A 17,659-nucleotide genomic window follows, 5' to 3' on the forward strand; every position below is an offset into this window, starting at 1 on the left:
TCATGCCCTAAATTTAAAAAGATTAAAATAAAGCTCTTCCCCTGCCACCGCCGAGTCGCGCAGAGGCAGAGGCTCAGGTACATTCAAGATTCGGCTCCACCCGTAATCCACCGCCATGGCCGAGGAAGGCATTGCTGCTGGAGGTGTAATGGGCATTAATACTGCTTTACAAGAGGTTCTGAAGACCGCCCTCATCCACAACAGCCTAGCACGTGGAATTCGCGAAGCCACCAAAGCCTTAGACAAGCACCAAGCCCACCTGTGTGTGCTTGCATCCAACTGTGATGAACCTATGTATGTCAAGTTGGTGGAGGTCCTTTGTGCCGGACACCAAATCAACCTGATTAAAGTTGATGACAACAAGAAACTAGGAGAATGGGTAGGCCTCTGTAAAATTGACAGAGAGGGAAAACCCCGTAAAGTGGTTGGTTGCAGCTGTGGAGTAGTTAAGGACTATGGCAAGGAATCTCAGGCCAAGGATGTCATTGAAGAGTACTTCAAATGCAAGAAATGAAGAGATAAAATTGGCTCATGAAAAAAAATAAAATAAAGAAAAAAAAAAACCTCTACAACCCTTACCTACACTACATTTCTTCACCATAGCCCTCACTGCTGCTTAATGTTGAATTCTATTTCAGTGTACCTAAGGGAACCCCCACAAGAAGGCAAGCTCCACAGCAGGCATGTCTGTTACAGCTGAACCCCCACGCCTAAAACAGCCTCTGGCCCTTCACAGGTCCTCAGTCAACGTCTACTGAAAACATGAACACTCTCAACAAAACTCCCCAATACTCCTACAGGGTGGATCTACTGTGAACCAGTTTTATAGATGAGGAAAGCTGAGACTCAGGGAGGGGAGTTCCTCAGCTGGGCCTTTGAACTGTGTGGGTGTGGCTCTTGTTTTCTGGGGCAGTAAAAGAGGTGACCTCCCTCTGGGGATGGCTGGGCAGTCTCTGGCAGCCCTGTCTTCCATGGAGTGGGAGGAGGAAAGCCCCAGGTTGTGCAGGGGGGAACTACAGTATGCTGACTAGAGGGTGAAATGAAGGAAGAAGTGGGTCTTGTCTCAGGATGCTATTGCAGCCAGCTTTAGGGCATGAGTTCCAGCAGTTCTTGGGGAACACCTGCAGAGGAGGCAAGGAAGGAATTTTCATTCTTCCACTGCTAGCTGGCCAGTCCTAGTAGTCTCACCCCAACCTTCTTCCTACCAACTGGCTTTTAGATTTTTGTATTCTGTTATTCCTATGCTCCAAAAATGTCTTCTGTTTTCCTGTAAGGTGTTCTCTCTCAAAACCCCCTAAAGTCCCCTCTAAGGACCCTCACACCTTATTATAATTTCCTCTTATTTGTGTTTTTGTAATTTGCCAGAGCCGTGTACTTGCCAGAGAAAGAGAAAGGGAAAGTGAGAAAGCACCCCTATGGGGTATGGTTACATCATAATCCCTTCTCCATTTCTCCTACCTTTCAGGATTTGGGGCATGCACATATACTCAGCATGTTTTTCAAGCTGTTAAGTTCAAGATTTGAACCACATCAACTGGCCATGTTGGATCCTTAACCACCACACCACCAGCTGGCCCCTGTTATGTATTTTTAATAAAAATGACAATTTTTTAATAAAAATAATATAGAAAACTATATTAATCCTATATAGACTATTTTTAAAAAGTAAACCCCCATGTACCTACCACCCAGCTCAGGAATTAGAGCACTGTTAGTAAGTCGTGGGACTGGTACTTCCTGTCCGAGTCCCCTACCCCTGGGAAAAATGCTTGGTTTCAGTTCGGCTCACTTCTCTTGTTAGTAAATTGGTATATGCCCTTCATCCATTTTCCTAAGACATTTTTTCAGGCGTGTCTTAAGCTAGATGGTGTGGCTTTATACAAGTAGCAATTGCAAACTGAGTGGCATGTAGAATCTATACCATGAGAGCACTCACTCAACATTCTTTACCTGGCAGAATGCAGTACAATCAGGATTTTCTGCTATAAAGGCAAGCAGTTGAGAGAGCCCAGTTTCTTGTACTGTACACAGAGGGAAATGAATTGCTTAAAACAGGTCACGGGCCGAGCCACAATAGCTCATCTTGCTAGGATGCTATGCTTCCACAGACTGGAACCACATGGAAGGCCCACGATCAATTCCTAGGCCAACCTAAATGCTGAATGTAGTGGCTCATGCCTGTAATCCCAGCAATTTAGATACTAATTCAAAAAATAAGGCTTCATACTGATTGGGAAAAAAACATGAAAGGGTAGCCTAGGTGGTACAGTCCATACTGCCTGGGACCAAGTGCTGGAATGACATGGTTAGCCACAGGTTCAGATTCAAGGTTGGCCTGAAAACACACAAGTATGCATAAATGTGCCCAAAATTCTGAAGAGCTGAGGGTCTGGGGAAGGCAACTATAGGGTGACAAGATACTGTCCGGGGGACTTCTGTCTCATTACTTCATGAAATAAAGAAATAAACTTTTTAAAAAATGAAGGTAAAGAGGACTGAACAGATGGACTCACCGCTAGAAGTGCCACGGCGAATCTCGCCTGGGAGGGGGCTGGGACTGCAGGGCACCAATTCAGTGGCAGCTTTGCACATGTCCTGTAAAAAAACAGGTCTCTGGGTTATCGCAGCAGAATCTGGAGCCCAGAGACCCCAGCCATACTGGAACTTCAGAACCTACCTGTTGGAGAAGACTTTAAAATAACTGCTTCTGGGAAGACCAGCAGTTAGCGTAACATTTATGTTGCTAGACTCCCATGTAGTCGATTGCAGTTTCAGTCCCGGACCCAGTGGCTTAAACTCACGCCAGGTGCGTGTGCATGCATGTCCAGGATCCCAAGAGGAGAATGGAGGAGAAGGGATTGCAGCGTGACCATCCCCTCAGGGGGTGATTTCTTGCTTTCTGTCTCTCTGTCTCTCTCTGCATTTCTGGCAAGTGCATGCGCCCTATAGCAAAAACCTCTCCAAAAAATAAATAAATAAATAAAAACAAAAAAAATCCCTGCTCCTAACCAGAAAAAAAGCATCGGACATATCCATACTGACATCTAAAAACTATCTAACCAGTACTCTTCGAACTATCAAGATCGTCAAAATAGAGGAAAGATTATGAAACTGTCATATATCAAAAAAGACCAAGGAGACAAGCTAAGTAAATGCAGTGTGATATCCTGGATTAGATCTAGGTGGAAAAACTGATGAAACCCAAACAGTCAGTAGTTAATAGTAATGTTTGAGTGCTAATTTCTTAGTTTTGACAAAGATAATTAATGTCTATATTAAAATGTTAACATCAAGGGAAGCTAGGTGAGGGGGATAGGGAAACTTTCCATATTTTTGTTGGAACCTTTGTATAAATCTAAAATCATTCCCAAGTTTAAAACTGTGAAGAAAAAAACAATGATTTGTTCAGTGACCTTCTCCACAACAGCTGAGATGATGTGCCTGGGCTTGCAGAAGTGCTCACCATGGGAGTGTTAGATGACAGAGAGATGAAGGCCTGTCCCTGAGATGGAGGAAGCTACTGAAAATGGCTAAGAAGAACCACAACAGCCATTTTTGGGAAGGTGGAGTGCTCAAGAACATAGCTCTGAAGCAAGTTTCCTTCTTAGGCATGTACAGCAAGGAGCCAGCAAGTACATACAGACACAAGGATACAGAGAGGGGCCAACAGATGGTGTAGTGGTTATATCGCTGGATTCCCACACGGCCAACTGCAGTTTGAGTCCTGCACCTGGTGGCTTGAAACTCACGCTGGGCACATGCGTGCATAAGATCCAGGGAGGAGAATGGAGGAGAAGGGATTGTGCTGTGGCCATTCCCCGAGGGATGATTTCTCACTCTCCCTCTCACTGTTTCTTTTTTCTTTTTTTTTCTTTTTTTTTTTTTGAGAGGTTTTTCGCTATAGGGCGCGTGCGCTCGCCAGACAGACTGAGAGAGACATAGAGACAGAAAGCGAGAAACCACCCCCCGGGGGGATGGTCACACCGCAATCCTTTCTCTCTGGGGATCTTGGGCATGCACGCACACGCGCCCGGCGTGAGTTTTAAGCCACCGGGTCCGGGATGCGAACCGCAGTCAACTACGTGGGAGTCCAGCGACATAGCCATTACACTAACTGCTGGTTCCCCCTCTCACTGTTTCTGTCTCTTTCTCTCTCCCTAGTGCCCTAAGGAAAAAACCTCTACAAAAACATAACAAAACAAAAAATCTCAAAAAAAAAAAAAAAAATGCAGGCAGTGTAGAGGTTAAGGTGGCTGGACTCCAACATGGCTGACTGCATAGTTCAAACACCAGACCCAGCAGCTTGAAAAACATGCCAGGTGTGTGTGCATACATGCCCAAAAGTCCTGAGAGAATGGAGGAGAAAGGATTGTGGCATGGCCACACCCTCTGGGGGGTGCTTTCTCTCTCCTTCCCTCCTGTCTCTCGCTCTCTCTCACTGGCAAGCACACACAGCCTGTAACAAACTTTAATAAAAAGAGAAAGAGATGCAGACAGCGCCTGGTAGGCCATAGCAAGTGCTAGTTACATGTCAGCTATGACATTCATGAGCACTATACTCCAGGTCGGTGCTTAGGGCCTCATGAGCCACTTAACAGATGACCACACTCACCCTATACAGCAGGGTATGAATGAAGTCTGTTCAGAGAGATCCAGGAAGGTAGGTCACTATAAATGGAGTGACCAAGAAAGGAACTGTCAGTCATCTGGGTTAAGTCATCATCCAGGTCCCTGTCTTAGGGACAGGGAAGGTCAAAGCAGTGATAATTATCATGAAGAAGATGAGAATGAGCAATAATAATTATAGAGGGCCTTTACTGAGGTCCTACCACAGAGAGTTTATGCCTCTCTAGGGCTTTCTATAGCTTAATTCAGTACTCACAACCATGTGTCAAGATAGATTTACCTCTCTACTTTTTAGATAGGAAATAAAGCTCAAAGAGGTTAGGCAACGTGCCCAATGTCACACAACAAATGACTGAACCAGTTCTAGCATCTAAGTCACCCTGCCTTTGGTACTGGGGCTCCTGATGGCTCTGCAATTGTCCCTCTGCTCCCTTGCTACCCTCAGGGACAGAGGGGCTGGCAGAGCACCCACCTGGCGGTGCACAACTTTGGCGTGCTTAAGAATGGCAATGATGTCACCCACCACAGTCACACCCAGCTCATTCATGATTTCCTTGTTGAGATCCAACAGCATGCTCTTCTGGATCCTGCAAAGAGAGGTTGGAGGTGAGGCTCCCAGTGGGTCAGCCAGTGCCCCACCTCACCTTCCCCAAGGTTCATCCCAGCCACCTCACCTATTGTCCACAAACATGACAGCGTAATTGACAGCAGGTCCCGGAGGTATGCCAGCTTCCTTAAAGAACTGGATCCACTCAGAAGTAGCTGTGAGGCAGATGGGGCTCATTACTTACATCACTCTCTCTGGAGAATTGCAGCAGCAAAACCACAATAGCAGAGATTCCCAGATTAAATGTTCATCACACACCAGGCGCTGAGGGCTCAGCATGCACACAATGGAACTGAGCCCTCCCAACAACCTCATGAGTTCAGCAGTATTAAGACTCTTTTGAATTGTCAATGAGGAAACTGAGGCAGGGAAAGGTCGAGCAACTCAGCCCAGGCCGTGGTGCTAACAGGAACAGAGCTCCCAAATGCTTCACCACCTCAACTGTAGCCCTTCTTCTCATGGCTCTGCCTACCCTGGACCTGTGACACAAAGGAATTATTACACATACTTGGACAGTACCTGATTTGGAAGTAACTCTCAATGCCTCGGAGTCTTCATCTATAAATTTGGGATAATACATCTCGCAAGTATCTTCTGAGTATTTTGCCCAGATTAGCTCCTGTTTTAGGTACCAGGAACATGACGAGGCACAGGAGCAAGTCCCTGTCCTCCTGAGCTGGCCCTCTGGTGCTGACAGCACCAGAGCTACTGTGCAAATTCAACAAGAAAGGGTACATAAAGGGCTTTAAGTGGTGCCTGGCCCAGAGGACATCTTCACTCGTGTCAGCTCTCATTACTGTTATTGATGGTAATTACCACGAGCATTAGCACCACCAGCAAACTTGGAGCTCAGGCCACACCCAGGCAGACTCCACTTCTGAAGCCTTATTATTCCTAAACTTCTGGGTTTCTTGGGTGTGATTCTCAAACTGACCCGGACCTAGCAGGCCATGTCTAGGTAAGATCACTGATTCCAAGTAGACTGTTTTTCTCCACATTTTAACATTTCTGAAACTAGGACCTTCCTCATAATTGATGGCAACCTACTGCTTAACTGGTCATTTTATTTCTTTCTATTGGTATACTACAATACCTTTAATGACCCATGCTATGCCAGATAAGGAATTTTTTTTATTACTTCACCCATTTTGTTTTTAAGACATCTTAGGCCCAAAACTTGGAAAGAGAGATAGTTGGCTCAGACACTGCATAGGTGGCAATACAGGAATCTAGTGCAGGCTTGTGGGCCATGCCTTTCCCAAGGAGGCCCATGCAGGGTGGTCCCAGGCCCACTCCCAGGACACTGGCTGGCCTGAGCCCTCAGGTGAGGGCAGGTGGAAAGTTTATTATGTTCAGGGTCCCTCCACTAGCCCAGAGGAAAGGAGAGCCTTCCTATTTTTGCACAGGCACTATCCACCTGAAGTCAGCACCTTTGTCTAAGTATCAAATAGCACCACATAATGGTTACGTAGATGCTCAGAACAGGAAAATCTAAAGATAGAAAGTAAATCAGTGGTGGCTAGGAGTTAAAGGGGGAGCGGAGACGTGACTGTTAATGGGTGTGGGGTTTCGTGGAAAGTGACGAAAATGATATGAAATTGACTACAGTGATGGTGAATAGAGAACAAGGAAACTATTGACCTACATAGGATCTTGGGCACAGGTAAACTGTATTGTATATGTCAATTAAACTGTTCCTGTGAGGAGAAAAGGCACCACCTAGGTCAGGGGTAGTTTTCTGCCTGAGAGATTACTGAAATCCAGTGTCCAAGGAACTGTGAAAGTCCTCACATCTGACACACATCGCCACTTCAGGTGTTACTAAGAAGGAAAACACACATGACCAACTAACTGTCATAAACCATGGTGGGGACCGGCAGATGGCGTAATGGCTATGTCACTGGATTACCATGTAGTCGACCGCGGTTCAGGTCCTGGACCCAGTGGCTTAAACTCATGTCGGGTGTATATGCGTGCGTGCCCAAGATCCCAAGAGGAGAATAGAGGAGAAGAGATTGCAGCATGGCCATTCCCCGTGGGGGGGTGATTTCTCACTTTCTGTCTCTCTGTCTCTCTCTGTCTTTCTGGAGAGCGCACACACCCTATAACAAAAACCTCTCCAAAAATAAAAAAATAAATCATGGCTGTAAGACATACTCCCACCGCAGAAATGTTAAGTTGTGCTATAATGTATGCTTTGAGGTCAATGTCATATGCCGTACTGCATACACCAGGAGACACATACATGAAGACTCATAGCAGCTTGATTATACTAACTCCAACTCAGGGCCAGTCTTTTAGCCTAGTTGTGAAGAAAATCAGATCCCACATGGCAGCTTGAATTTTGGCTCAGGTGGCTTAAAAAGCAAACTGGACACATGTGCATGTGTACATGTCTAAAATCCCAATAGGATTGAAAGATAGAGGAGAGATGGAGAAGTGACCAGACCCCATTGGGGGATGCTTTCTCCCCAATCTCTGTCTTTCTGTGACAAGAATACACACACCCTGGCAATTAAAAATATATATACAGAGGAGCCAACAGATGGCATAGTGGTTAAGGAGCTAGACTCCCACATGGCCGACTGTGATCGAATCCAAGACTAGGCAGCTTGCTTTCTCGCTTTTTCACTTTGACTTTCTCTGTCTCTGTCTCTAGGTCAGAACACATGCCCTATAGCAAATTACTATTTTTTTTTGGAGAGGATTTTGCTAGAGGGCGCATACACTTGCCAGAAAGACAGAGAGAGATAGAGAGACAGAAAGCGAGAAATCACACACACACACACCCCAGAGGGGATGGCCACGCCGCAATCCCTTCTCCTCCATTCTCCTCTCAGGATCTTGGGCACACACACACACACACACACACACACATGCCCAGCATGAGTTTAAGCCACCGGGTCCAGGACTCAAACTGCAGTCAACTACATGGGAGTCGCGTGATATAACCATTACACCAACTGCTGGTCCTATGTTTTTTTTTTTTTTTTAAGAGACAGATACTTTGCGCATATATGCTTGCCAGAGAGACAGAGAGAGATAGAGACAGAAAGCAAGAAATCACCTCCCAGGGGGGATGGTCATGCGCAATCCCTTCTCCTCCACTCTCTTCTTGGGATCTTAGGCACCTGGCCTGAGTTTTAAGCCACTAGATCCAGAACTTAAACCATGGTCAACTATGTGGGAGTAGTATGAGCGACATAACTACCACACCATATGCTGGTCCCCAAATGTTTGCTTTTTTTTTTTAATAATTATTTATTTAATTTTATTCATTCATTCATTTATTTTAACTTGACCAGAGAGAGACAGAGAGAAAGAGTGAGAAAGCAAGCTGCCAAGTCCAGGACTGGAACCATGGTCAGCCATGTGGGAGTGTCCAGCACCTTAACCACCACATCACCTGCTGGTCCCCCCAGATGTTTGCTTTTCAATTGCTCTTAAAACCACAGAAATAGGGGTTGGCAGGCGGCATGTTGGTTAAAGGCTCTGGACTCCCACATAGCCAACTACAGTTCAAGTCCCAGACCTGGTGGCTTGCTTTCTCACTTCCCCTTTCTCTCTCTCTGTCTCTCTCTGGTCAAATTAAAAACTAATATTAACAAATAAAATTAAATAATAATTCTTAAAAATACATAGACAAATATGTTTCATGTATTTTTCTGTATGTACATTAAGTCTCAAATTTTCTTTTTTTTAAGAATTATTTTGGGACCAGCAGTTAGCGTAATGGCTATGTCGCTGGACTCCCACGTAGTCGACCGCGGTTCGTGTCCCGGACCCGGTGGCTTAAAACTCACGCCGGGCATGTGTGCATGCGTGCCCAAGATCCCAAGAGGAGACTGGAGGAGAAGGGATTGCGGTGTGGCCATCCCCCCTGGGGGATGATTTCTCGCTTTCTGTCTCTCTGTCTCTCTCTGTCTGTCTGGTGAGTGCACGCGCCCTATAGCAAAAACCTCTCCAAAAAATAAAAAATTATTTTAGTCAACCTAACTAATTAATTCATTTATTTTAATTTGAACAGAAAGCGACAGAGTGAAAGAGAGAAAGCAAGTCACCAGGTGTGGGATTCAAACTGCAGTCAGCCTTCACCACCACGCCACCTGCTGGCCCCAAATCTCAAAATTTCTCGAAGTTACCAACTAATTTCTGTGCTTTGACAATCCCAAAATAGAGTTTAAAGAGAATATGGTGGGACCAACAGAAGGTATCATGGTTACATCCCTGGACTCCCACATAGTCAACCACGGTTCGAGTCCCAGATCCAGTGGCTTAAAACTCACACCAGGGGACGTGGTGGTGCCCACCCTATGGCAAAAATCTATGGAGGCTGGAGGATTGCGGCATCAAGTCCATCTCTCTCTCTCTCTCTGTCTCTCTCAACGCGCACGATTTTCTGTGAACCAGCAGTTAGCGTAATGGCTATGTCGCTGGACTCCCACGTAGTCGACTGCGGTTCGCGTCCTGGACCCGGTGGCTTGAAACTCACGCCGGGCGCGTGTGCGTGCGTGCCCAAGATCCTGAGAGGAGAATGGAGGAGAAGGGCTTGCAGCGGCGTGACCATCCCCCCGGGGGGTGATTTCTCGCTTTTTGTCTCTCTGTCTTTCTCTGTCTGTCTGGCGAACGCACGCGCCCTATAGTGAAAAACCTCTAAAAAAAAAAAAAAAAAAAAAAAAAAAAAACCTCACACCAGGCACGTGTACATGCCCAAAATACTGAAAGGAGAATGGATGAGAAGGGACTGTGGCATGGCCATCGCCCCCCAGGGGTGATTTCTCGGTTTTTTCTCTCTCTGTCTCTCCAGAAGCACACATGCCCTATAACAAAAAATTCTCTCTAAAAAGAAAGAGAGAGAATATGGTGATAAGACTTGTGATGGTAACAACAGTTAACATTTGTTGAGAACTATGCTCAATATTTTATATGCAATAATCCCCTTAATCTCAAAATGTGGAAAATATTGTTATCTCCATTTCACAGGTGGGAAAACCAAGGCTCTGAGAGGCTATGTGGAACATCTGCCACACTTCATAATCCAAGTTCTTTAATCTATTTATTTATTTTTAGAGACAAATTGTTACTATAGGGTGCATGCGCTCACCAGAGAGACAAAGAGACAGAAAAAAGCACCACAATCCCTTCTCCTCCATTTTCCTTGGGATTTTGGCACACACGCACACACACCCAGCATAAGTTTCAGGCTGCTGGGTCCAGGACTCGAACCACAGTCACCCATGCTGGAATCTCAGTTCTTTTTTTTTTTTAATTGACAGAGGACACATGTGTTCACCAGAGAAAGATAGAAAGATACACAGAGAGGGAGAGGGAGAAAGCACCCCTCAGGATGGCATGGCCATACTACAATCCTTTCTCTATTCCTCTATCCTGGCATGTTTTCCAAGTGGTCAGAGGGCCAGGAGTCGAACCATGGTTGGCCACGTGGGATCTAGCCCCCTTAACTACCAGGCTACAGAGTTGGCCCATAACCCAAGTTTTTCATGGCTAGACTACCCAGTCAGGAGGCTGAGGTAGAGCAAGAAGGCTGGTAGGCCTAGAGCAGGCCACAGCCCCGCCCCAACACACGCTACAGCTGTTCCTGCCAATGATCAGGCCCGTCTTTCCTCACCCTCCTTTTCCTCCCCAAAACCATACCTCTAAAAGGGAAGTGGGGACAGGGATTCCAGGGAAAAGGCCAGAGACTCACCCATAGTCACCGAGACCATTGTCCCTCTGGCCCTGATGCTGCTCCCTGGAGCCTAGAAGAGAAAATAGGAGAGGGCCCATGAATCTCTGCCGGCTGAGTGTATGTCCCTCTCCTGGTGCCTGTCTGTCTGCCTGCCAGAGAAGCATTCCTGGGCTGGGGGCTCATCACCCAGGAATAGCCTGGAGCAGCTGGCAGGAAGTCAGCCTGGGACAGAGCTGCCACAACTATCATTTCTGCCTGGGACAAGGCCCAAGGACAGCAAATGTCCACAGCTCCATTACCATAAACCTCAAAAGGTCAGCCGGAATAGGAATGGGAGAGAAAAGACACCCGATGGCCAAGCAAGACATTAACCATAAATACCAATTTATTCACTCATTCAAAACTATTACTATTTATGTGGGATAAATGGGTTATGAAATGGCATACCACAACAGTGCAAAAAACAGACATCGTCAATCATATATACATGTGCGTGTGTGTGTATACAGTAGTGTTGTTGGAAATGATGAATATGGTATTAGCCTTGATTAGAGTGTTGCACACTGCCTGCATCTTTGAATACCCATGTTGTGCCCCACAAAGATGTACAACAATTAAGTATAAATGAGAAATTATAAAATAAAATAGGATAAAAACTATTTATGGAGGAGCTACTCTGTGTGAGGCACTTAGAGATTCTGAGGTAAACAAAATGGAGCTTAGCGTCCAGTAGCTGGAAGAGACAGACATGGAAAGTAAACAAGCAAAACGGTAAACAATATGAGTTGTTTGAAAGCCGTTAGTGTCATGGTGAAAACACAGAGGGCCTGGGAAGGGAGTTGGAATTTTCAGTAGGGTAATCAAGGAAGCCATAAAGCGACACTTCAGAGATGCGAAGGCTTAACCACCATGTCAGTAGGTGGCATGGTGGTTAAGGCACTGGACTCCCACATGGCCAACTGCAGTTCAAGTCCCAGACCTAGTGGCTTGCTTTCTCACCCTCTCTCTCTACCCTCTCTCTCACATGCCCTATAGCAAATTAAATAATAATAATAAATAAAACTAAATAATTTTTTTAATAATTATTTTTTAAAAAGAGAGAGACTCAAAGAAATAAAGGAGCGGGCCGTGTGGTTTCACATAGAAAGAGTGCTTGGGAACCAGCAGTTAGCGTAATGGCTATGTCGCTGGACTCCCACGTAGTCGACCGCGGTTCACGTCCCGGACCCGGTGGCTTAAAACTCACGCCAGGCGTGTGTGCGTGCGTGCCCAAGATCCCGAGAGGAGAATGGAGGAGAAGGGATTGCGGCGTGACCATCCCCCCTGGAGGGTGATTTCTCGCTTTCTGTCTCTATGTCTCTCTCTGTCTGTCTGGCGAGCGCACGCGCCCTACAGTGAAAATCTCTCCAAAAAAAAAAAAAAAGAAAGAGTGCTTTAGGAGAAGATACAGAAGGTTCGGTGCCCTAAGCCAGGGGCACATCTGGCACATTTGGGGGACAGCAATGAGCCAACATGGCTAGAGTAGAGGGAACAAACAAGAGAGTAGGAAACAGGTCAAAGCAGCAGGACACCAGCTCTTGAGGAACCCCAGAGAAGCACTCCTTCCCACTTGCCCCTCCTCTTCCTGGGTCAGGGGCTCTCCTTCATATCCTTTGCCCTCCACCTTCACTCTGCTCACTTCTACCCAGCACCATTGCAGAGCCTTCTCCTTTGCCCCTCCTCTTTCCCATCACCTTTCTGTTGGTCATCCCACTTCCTACTCCATTTTGATGGTATAGCAATGTGGTTAACTCTGGGACCAGCAGATGGCATAATGGCTGCGTCACTGGACTCCCATGTAGTCAACTGCAGTTTGAGTCCCAGACCCAGTGGCTTAAAGTCACACCAGGCGCATGTGCGTGCGTGCCCAAGATCCCAAGAGGAGAATGGAGGCGAAGGGATTGCGGTGTGGCCATCCCCCCAGGGGGTGATTTCTCGCTTTCTGTCTGTCTGTCTGTCTCTCTCTCTCTGTCTGTCTTTCTGACAAGTGTACACGCCGTATAGCAAAATCCTCTCCAAAAAAACAAAGAATAAGGACTCTAGAAGCCAACTGCAAGGTTCCAGTCTGGCTCTATTACTTACTACCTGTGTGGCCTTGGCAAGTTACTCCCTCAGTCGGGCCTTGATGTCCCCATCTGTGAATTGGGACAGTGCAAATATTACTAAACTTAAAGGATTACTGAAAGAACTGGAAGAGTTTCTATACAGGCCTCTCTCTTCCTGTCCTGGCGAGTTCTCCTTCCCTCTGTGTAGCTGCCACCTTATTTGTGAACCTTTCTCTATGCCCCCAGATTTGACAGTCCTCTATCCCAGCTAGGGTTCATTTTCCCTCCTTTGGCTTCTGCTGAATCTCTACTTGCTGAACATGACCACAGACATTACTCCACCCTGCACCCGACACTCTCAGATCCACTTTCCCTCCTGGATTTACCACTGGACAAAGACAACACAATAGGCATCTTTCAAATAGTAAGCCAAGGAGAGTCCTCAGTAAGTCAGAACATCTCATACACCAAGCACTAACTAAGCCCTAGGACTAGAGCAAACCATCATGCCGCTGCCTTGCAACAGCTTCTGGAGTGAAGACTATTACTAATCAATGAAAAAACTAACTCATCAAGGCACATTCACTTGTCAAATGCCACATCTAGCAACTGACCTAACTAGGACTCAAAAACAAGTTCTCCCTCATTCTACTGCCCATTTTCTAGCCCCTGGGTAGTGCCTACTCCATGCCAGAACTAAGTTTACACACATCTCAGTAACTCCTCACAGCCACTCTAGAGGAAAAAATAAAAATGAGTTCCATGGGCCAGCAGGTGGCATAATGGTTAATGCACTGGACTCACACATGTCTGACCATGGTTCAAGTCCCAGACCTGGCAGCCTAAAAATCATGCTGGGTATATGAGCACACATGCTCAAAATCCCAGGAGGAGAATGGAGAGGGGTTGCGATGTGGCCATCCCCCTGGAAGGTAATTTCTCTTTCTCTCTTTCTTCTCTTCTCTCTGGCAAGTGCACGTCCTATGGCAAAAATCTTTTTAAAAAAAAGATGAGTCCCAGGTTACAGATAACAGTGGCAGATCCAAGGTGACATAGCAAGTAACAGCAGGGCCAGAACTTGAACCCAAGGCAGTCCAATGGCTACAGTTAATGCTGACTTAGTCATTACTAAGAGCCAGGCACTGCGGTCTGTCTTTGCAAGGGCCCAGTTAATGCTTACTAGAATCCCAGAATCCTTTAAGTATGAGTATTCTCCCACTATGGCTTCAAGTTCCCTGCTGGGCTCAATTTCCTCTCTCTACCATCTTTTTTTTTTTTTTTTTTTTTAGATTTTTGCCAAAGGAAGCATGTGCTCATCAGAGAGAGGCAGAAACAGACAGTGAGAGGAAAAGTAAATCACCCCCCAGGGGGATGACTAACACAATCCCTTCTCCTCCATTCTCTTCCTGGGATTTTGGGCACACATGCTATGATTTTCTTTTTGTGTGGTGTGTTTTGTTTTTGTTTTAGAGAGTTTTGCTATAGGCCATATGCATTCACCCAAGAGACAGAGACAAAAAGTGAGAAATCACCCCCCCCCAAGGAGGGGGGCAGATGACCATACTATAATTCCTTCTCTTCCATTCTCCTCTCGGGATCTTGGGCACACACGTGCACACACCCAGCATGAGTTTTTTGTTTTGGTGGTTTTTTTTTTTTGGGGGGGGGGGGGGGGTTTTTGTTATAGGGGGCAGTAAAAGAGAGCAACAGAGAGAGAGAAAGTGAGAAATCACCCCCCAGGGGGGATGGCCACACCGCAATCCCTTCTCCTCCTTTCTCCTCTCAGGATCTTGGGCACGCACACACGCGCCAGGCTTGAGTTTAAGCCACCGGGTCCGGGACTCAAACCGCAGTAAGTTATATGGGAGTTCAGCGACATAGCCATTACGCTAACTGCTGGTCCCCCAGCATGAGTTTTAAGCCACTTGGTCTGGAACTCCAATTGCAGTCGACTATGTGAGAGTCCAGCGATATAACCCTTATGCCATCTGCTGGTCCTTATGGTGTGATTTTCAATCCACCAGGTCCAGGACTTGAACTGAGATTGGCTGTGTAGGAATCCAGGACCTTAACTACTATGCCACCTGCTGGCTCCTCTCCACCATCTTAAAAGCCTATTTCCAGAAATGACCTTCTGACTAGTGGAAATGATAATAATAGTCATTTTTTAAATGATAGCTCCTGGGGACCAGCAGGTGGCATGGTGGTTAAGGCGCTGGACCCTCCCACATGGCCGACCAGGGTTCAAGTCCTGAATCTGGTGGCTTGCTTTCTCACTTCCTCTCTCTCTCATTCTCACCCTCTGTCTCTCTCTGCTCAAACTAAAAAATAAATGAATAAATAAATAAAATAAATAATTATTAAAAAAAAAATAAATGACAGCTCCTAAAACTCCAGTAGTTACCATATAACAGATTCTGTGCACTAAACCTTTAGAATACTTGGACCCTAGGGCCAGCAGGTAGCATGGTGGTTAAGGTGCTGGATTCCCACATGGCTGACTCTGGGGGGGAAAAAAAAATGACTCAACCCAAACCCAATTTTACCACTTCCTAATCCTGACTGTGGCCAAATAGCTTAACCTTTCTGGATCTCGCTTCCCTCAACTATACAAGTAAAATGATAGGAATAGCTATTCATTTTTCTTTTTTTTTTTTTTTTTGTGTGTGTGTTATAGGGTTCGTGCACTCGCCAGCAAGTAAGAGAGAGACAGAAAGAGAGAGACAGAGAGATAGAAAACACAAACACACACACACACACACACACACACACACACACAGAGGATGGCCACGCCATAATTCCTTCTCCTCCATTCTCCTCTTGGGATCTTGGGCACGTACGCACACGCACCCAACATGAGTTTAAGTCACTGGGTCCAGGACTCAAACGGAAGTCAACTACATGGGAATCCAGCAACATAGTCATTACGCCAACTGCTGGTCCCAGGAATAGCTATTCTTAAAGATGTAAGAAAGATTAAATTAGTTAATAAACTCAAAGCCCTTAGAACAATTTTCAGTAGATGGTAAGTGCAATACAAGTATGCATTAAATAAAAAGAAATTTCAGTAAGCTAGAAAAAGGGCAAGACAGTCACTGGCCTGCACTGCCCTGGTCCACACTACTCTCCCACTTAGCCCTACTCCTCCTTCCTGGTCCAGCTCCTCTCCTCCATCTCCTTTACCCTCTCCTTCACTCTGTGCAGTCATACATCAAGCGTGAGTTGGGTATAGCACATTAGACAACTTGCAGGGGTCTGTGGGACCTGACAACATGGAATCACGTAGTACAAGTTACTCCCTTTCAGTTCTTTCACAATTTAATGGACTATTCTGTTTCCATTGTGTTTCAGGTTAAGTTGTCCTTCTCAAGGCCAGCAATGTTAGCTTTCCATTACGACAGCAATGTAAATTTTCCTTTTCAAATGAAGTCATTAGAGAAAAAGTCACCATTTTTTAAAAGAAAGAGAAATACAATACTACAGGATTGAGCAAAATTGGCCAAGTAGTGTCAAGATCTTGGTTTTCCCATTCCAGTTCTAAGTTTTTCCTACTGCTGTCTCTGAGCTTTCTCCTTCCCTTTTCTTCCTTGAAATTCCCAGTCATACCAATGACTCTCATTATCATTAACATGACAGTCAATGGGGCCAGCAGGTGGCATACTGATTAAGGTGCTGGACTCCCACATGGTTAACCATGGTTCGAATCCCAGACCCAGTGGCTTGAAACACACAGGTCGCATGTGCATGCCTGCCCAAAATTCTGAGAAAATGAAGGGATTGTGCCATGGTTATCCCCACTGCAGAGTGATTTCTAGCTTTCTGTCTCTCCATCTCTCTCCATTTCTCTGGCAAGTGCACGAGGCCTATAGCAAAAATCTCTCCAAGAAACAAACAAAAAAAAAATGATAATCACAACCTGTAGTTCTTACTGCCCCGGGCCCCATGCTATTAATAAAAAGGCTTTACTGGACAGTTGACCAAAATTCTCACAACAACCTATGCTATCGGAACTATTAATCGCTTGTTGTATAGATGAGGAAAATAAGGATCAGGGAGATAGGTTAAGGCACAGGCACAGCTGAGCTAGGACTTGAACCCAAGTCTGTCAGTCTACAAGCTCAAGTCTTTCACGCCAAGCGCGAACATCAACACTAATAGCATAGTAACGAAGTGAGCACTATGTGCAGGCGCCCAGCTAGCGGCCTCGACGTGCACTAGGTGACTTCTCACTCCAACCCATGAAGCGGGAGCTACAGTCCAGCTACAGTCCAATTCTGACCCTCATTCTACAGAGGAGGAAAGTGAGACTCAGTTCAATCAATTGTCCGGAGCCGCACGGTGGGGACTGGACTGTGACTCCAGAACCCCGGACGCCACCCATCCCCACCGCATGCCGCCCAGTCCCACCACGCGCGGCCCGCGTCTCACCTGGCCCACCCGGCCCGCGCCCACTCGAGCCGCCCGCCCTCCCTCCTGGCGGCGCCAACTGTCAGACGCTCCTCCCTCCGGCCGGCTGCCCGCCCCGGAAGCTCCTCTCTCGCTGCCGGAAGTCGACAGACCCGCGTGTTGACGCTCTAGCCTGCCGGGCTGCTACCACCGAGAGTGAGGGCGTAACCGTCACGTGACTCCTAGCGTCTACCAAGCGCTTGTCTC

General features: G+C 46.4%; 1 protein-coding gene and 1 pseudogene across 5 annotated transcripts in view; one reads left to right on the forward strand and one right to left on the reverse strand.

Moving 5' to 3' along the window:
• The window catches only part of CUNH19orf47 (chromosome unknown C19orf47 homolog), a 25,681-nt gene extending 8,181 nt beyond the window's left edge, over window positions 1-17,500 (reverse strand). For 4 of the 5 annotated variants that reach the window (XM_027771890.1, XM_006140457.3, XM_027771895.1 and 1 more), the window contains exons 1-5: window positions 17,435-17,500; window positions 10,941-10,992; window positions 5,301-5,388; window positions 5,099-5,213; window positions 2,514-2,595 (exon numbers count right to left, since the gene is read on the reverse strand). In XM_027771890.1, coding sequence (XP_027627691.1) covers window positions 2,514-2,595; window positions 5,099-5,213; window positions 5,301-5,388; window positions 10,941-10,959 — 304 coding nt within the window. In that variant the 5' untranslated portion in view covers window positions 10,960-10,992; window positions 17,435-17,500. Of the gene's footprint in view, window positions 1-2,513; window positions 2,596-5,098; window positions 5,214-5,300; window positions 5,389-10,940; window positions 10,993-13,043; window positions 13,064-17,434 lie in introns of those variants that run through there. The other variant, XM_014588039.2, reaches the window with a different exon arrangement.
• On the forward strand, window positions 23-522 carry LOC106734931 (40S ribosomal protein S12 pseudogene; annotated as a pseudogene).
• Window positions 17,501-17,659: the final 159 nt, after the last annotated feature.

The sequence above is a fragment of the Tupaia chinensis genome, unplaced genomic scaffold, assembly GCF_000334495.1.
Source record: "Tupaia chinensis unplaced genomic scaffold, TupChi_1.0 Scaffold000037_18, whole genome shotgun sequence".
In the NCBI taxonomy this organism is placed as follows: Eukaryota; Metazoa; Chordata; class Mammalia; order Scandentia; family Tupaiidae; genus Tupaia; species Tupaia belangeri.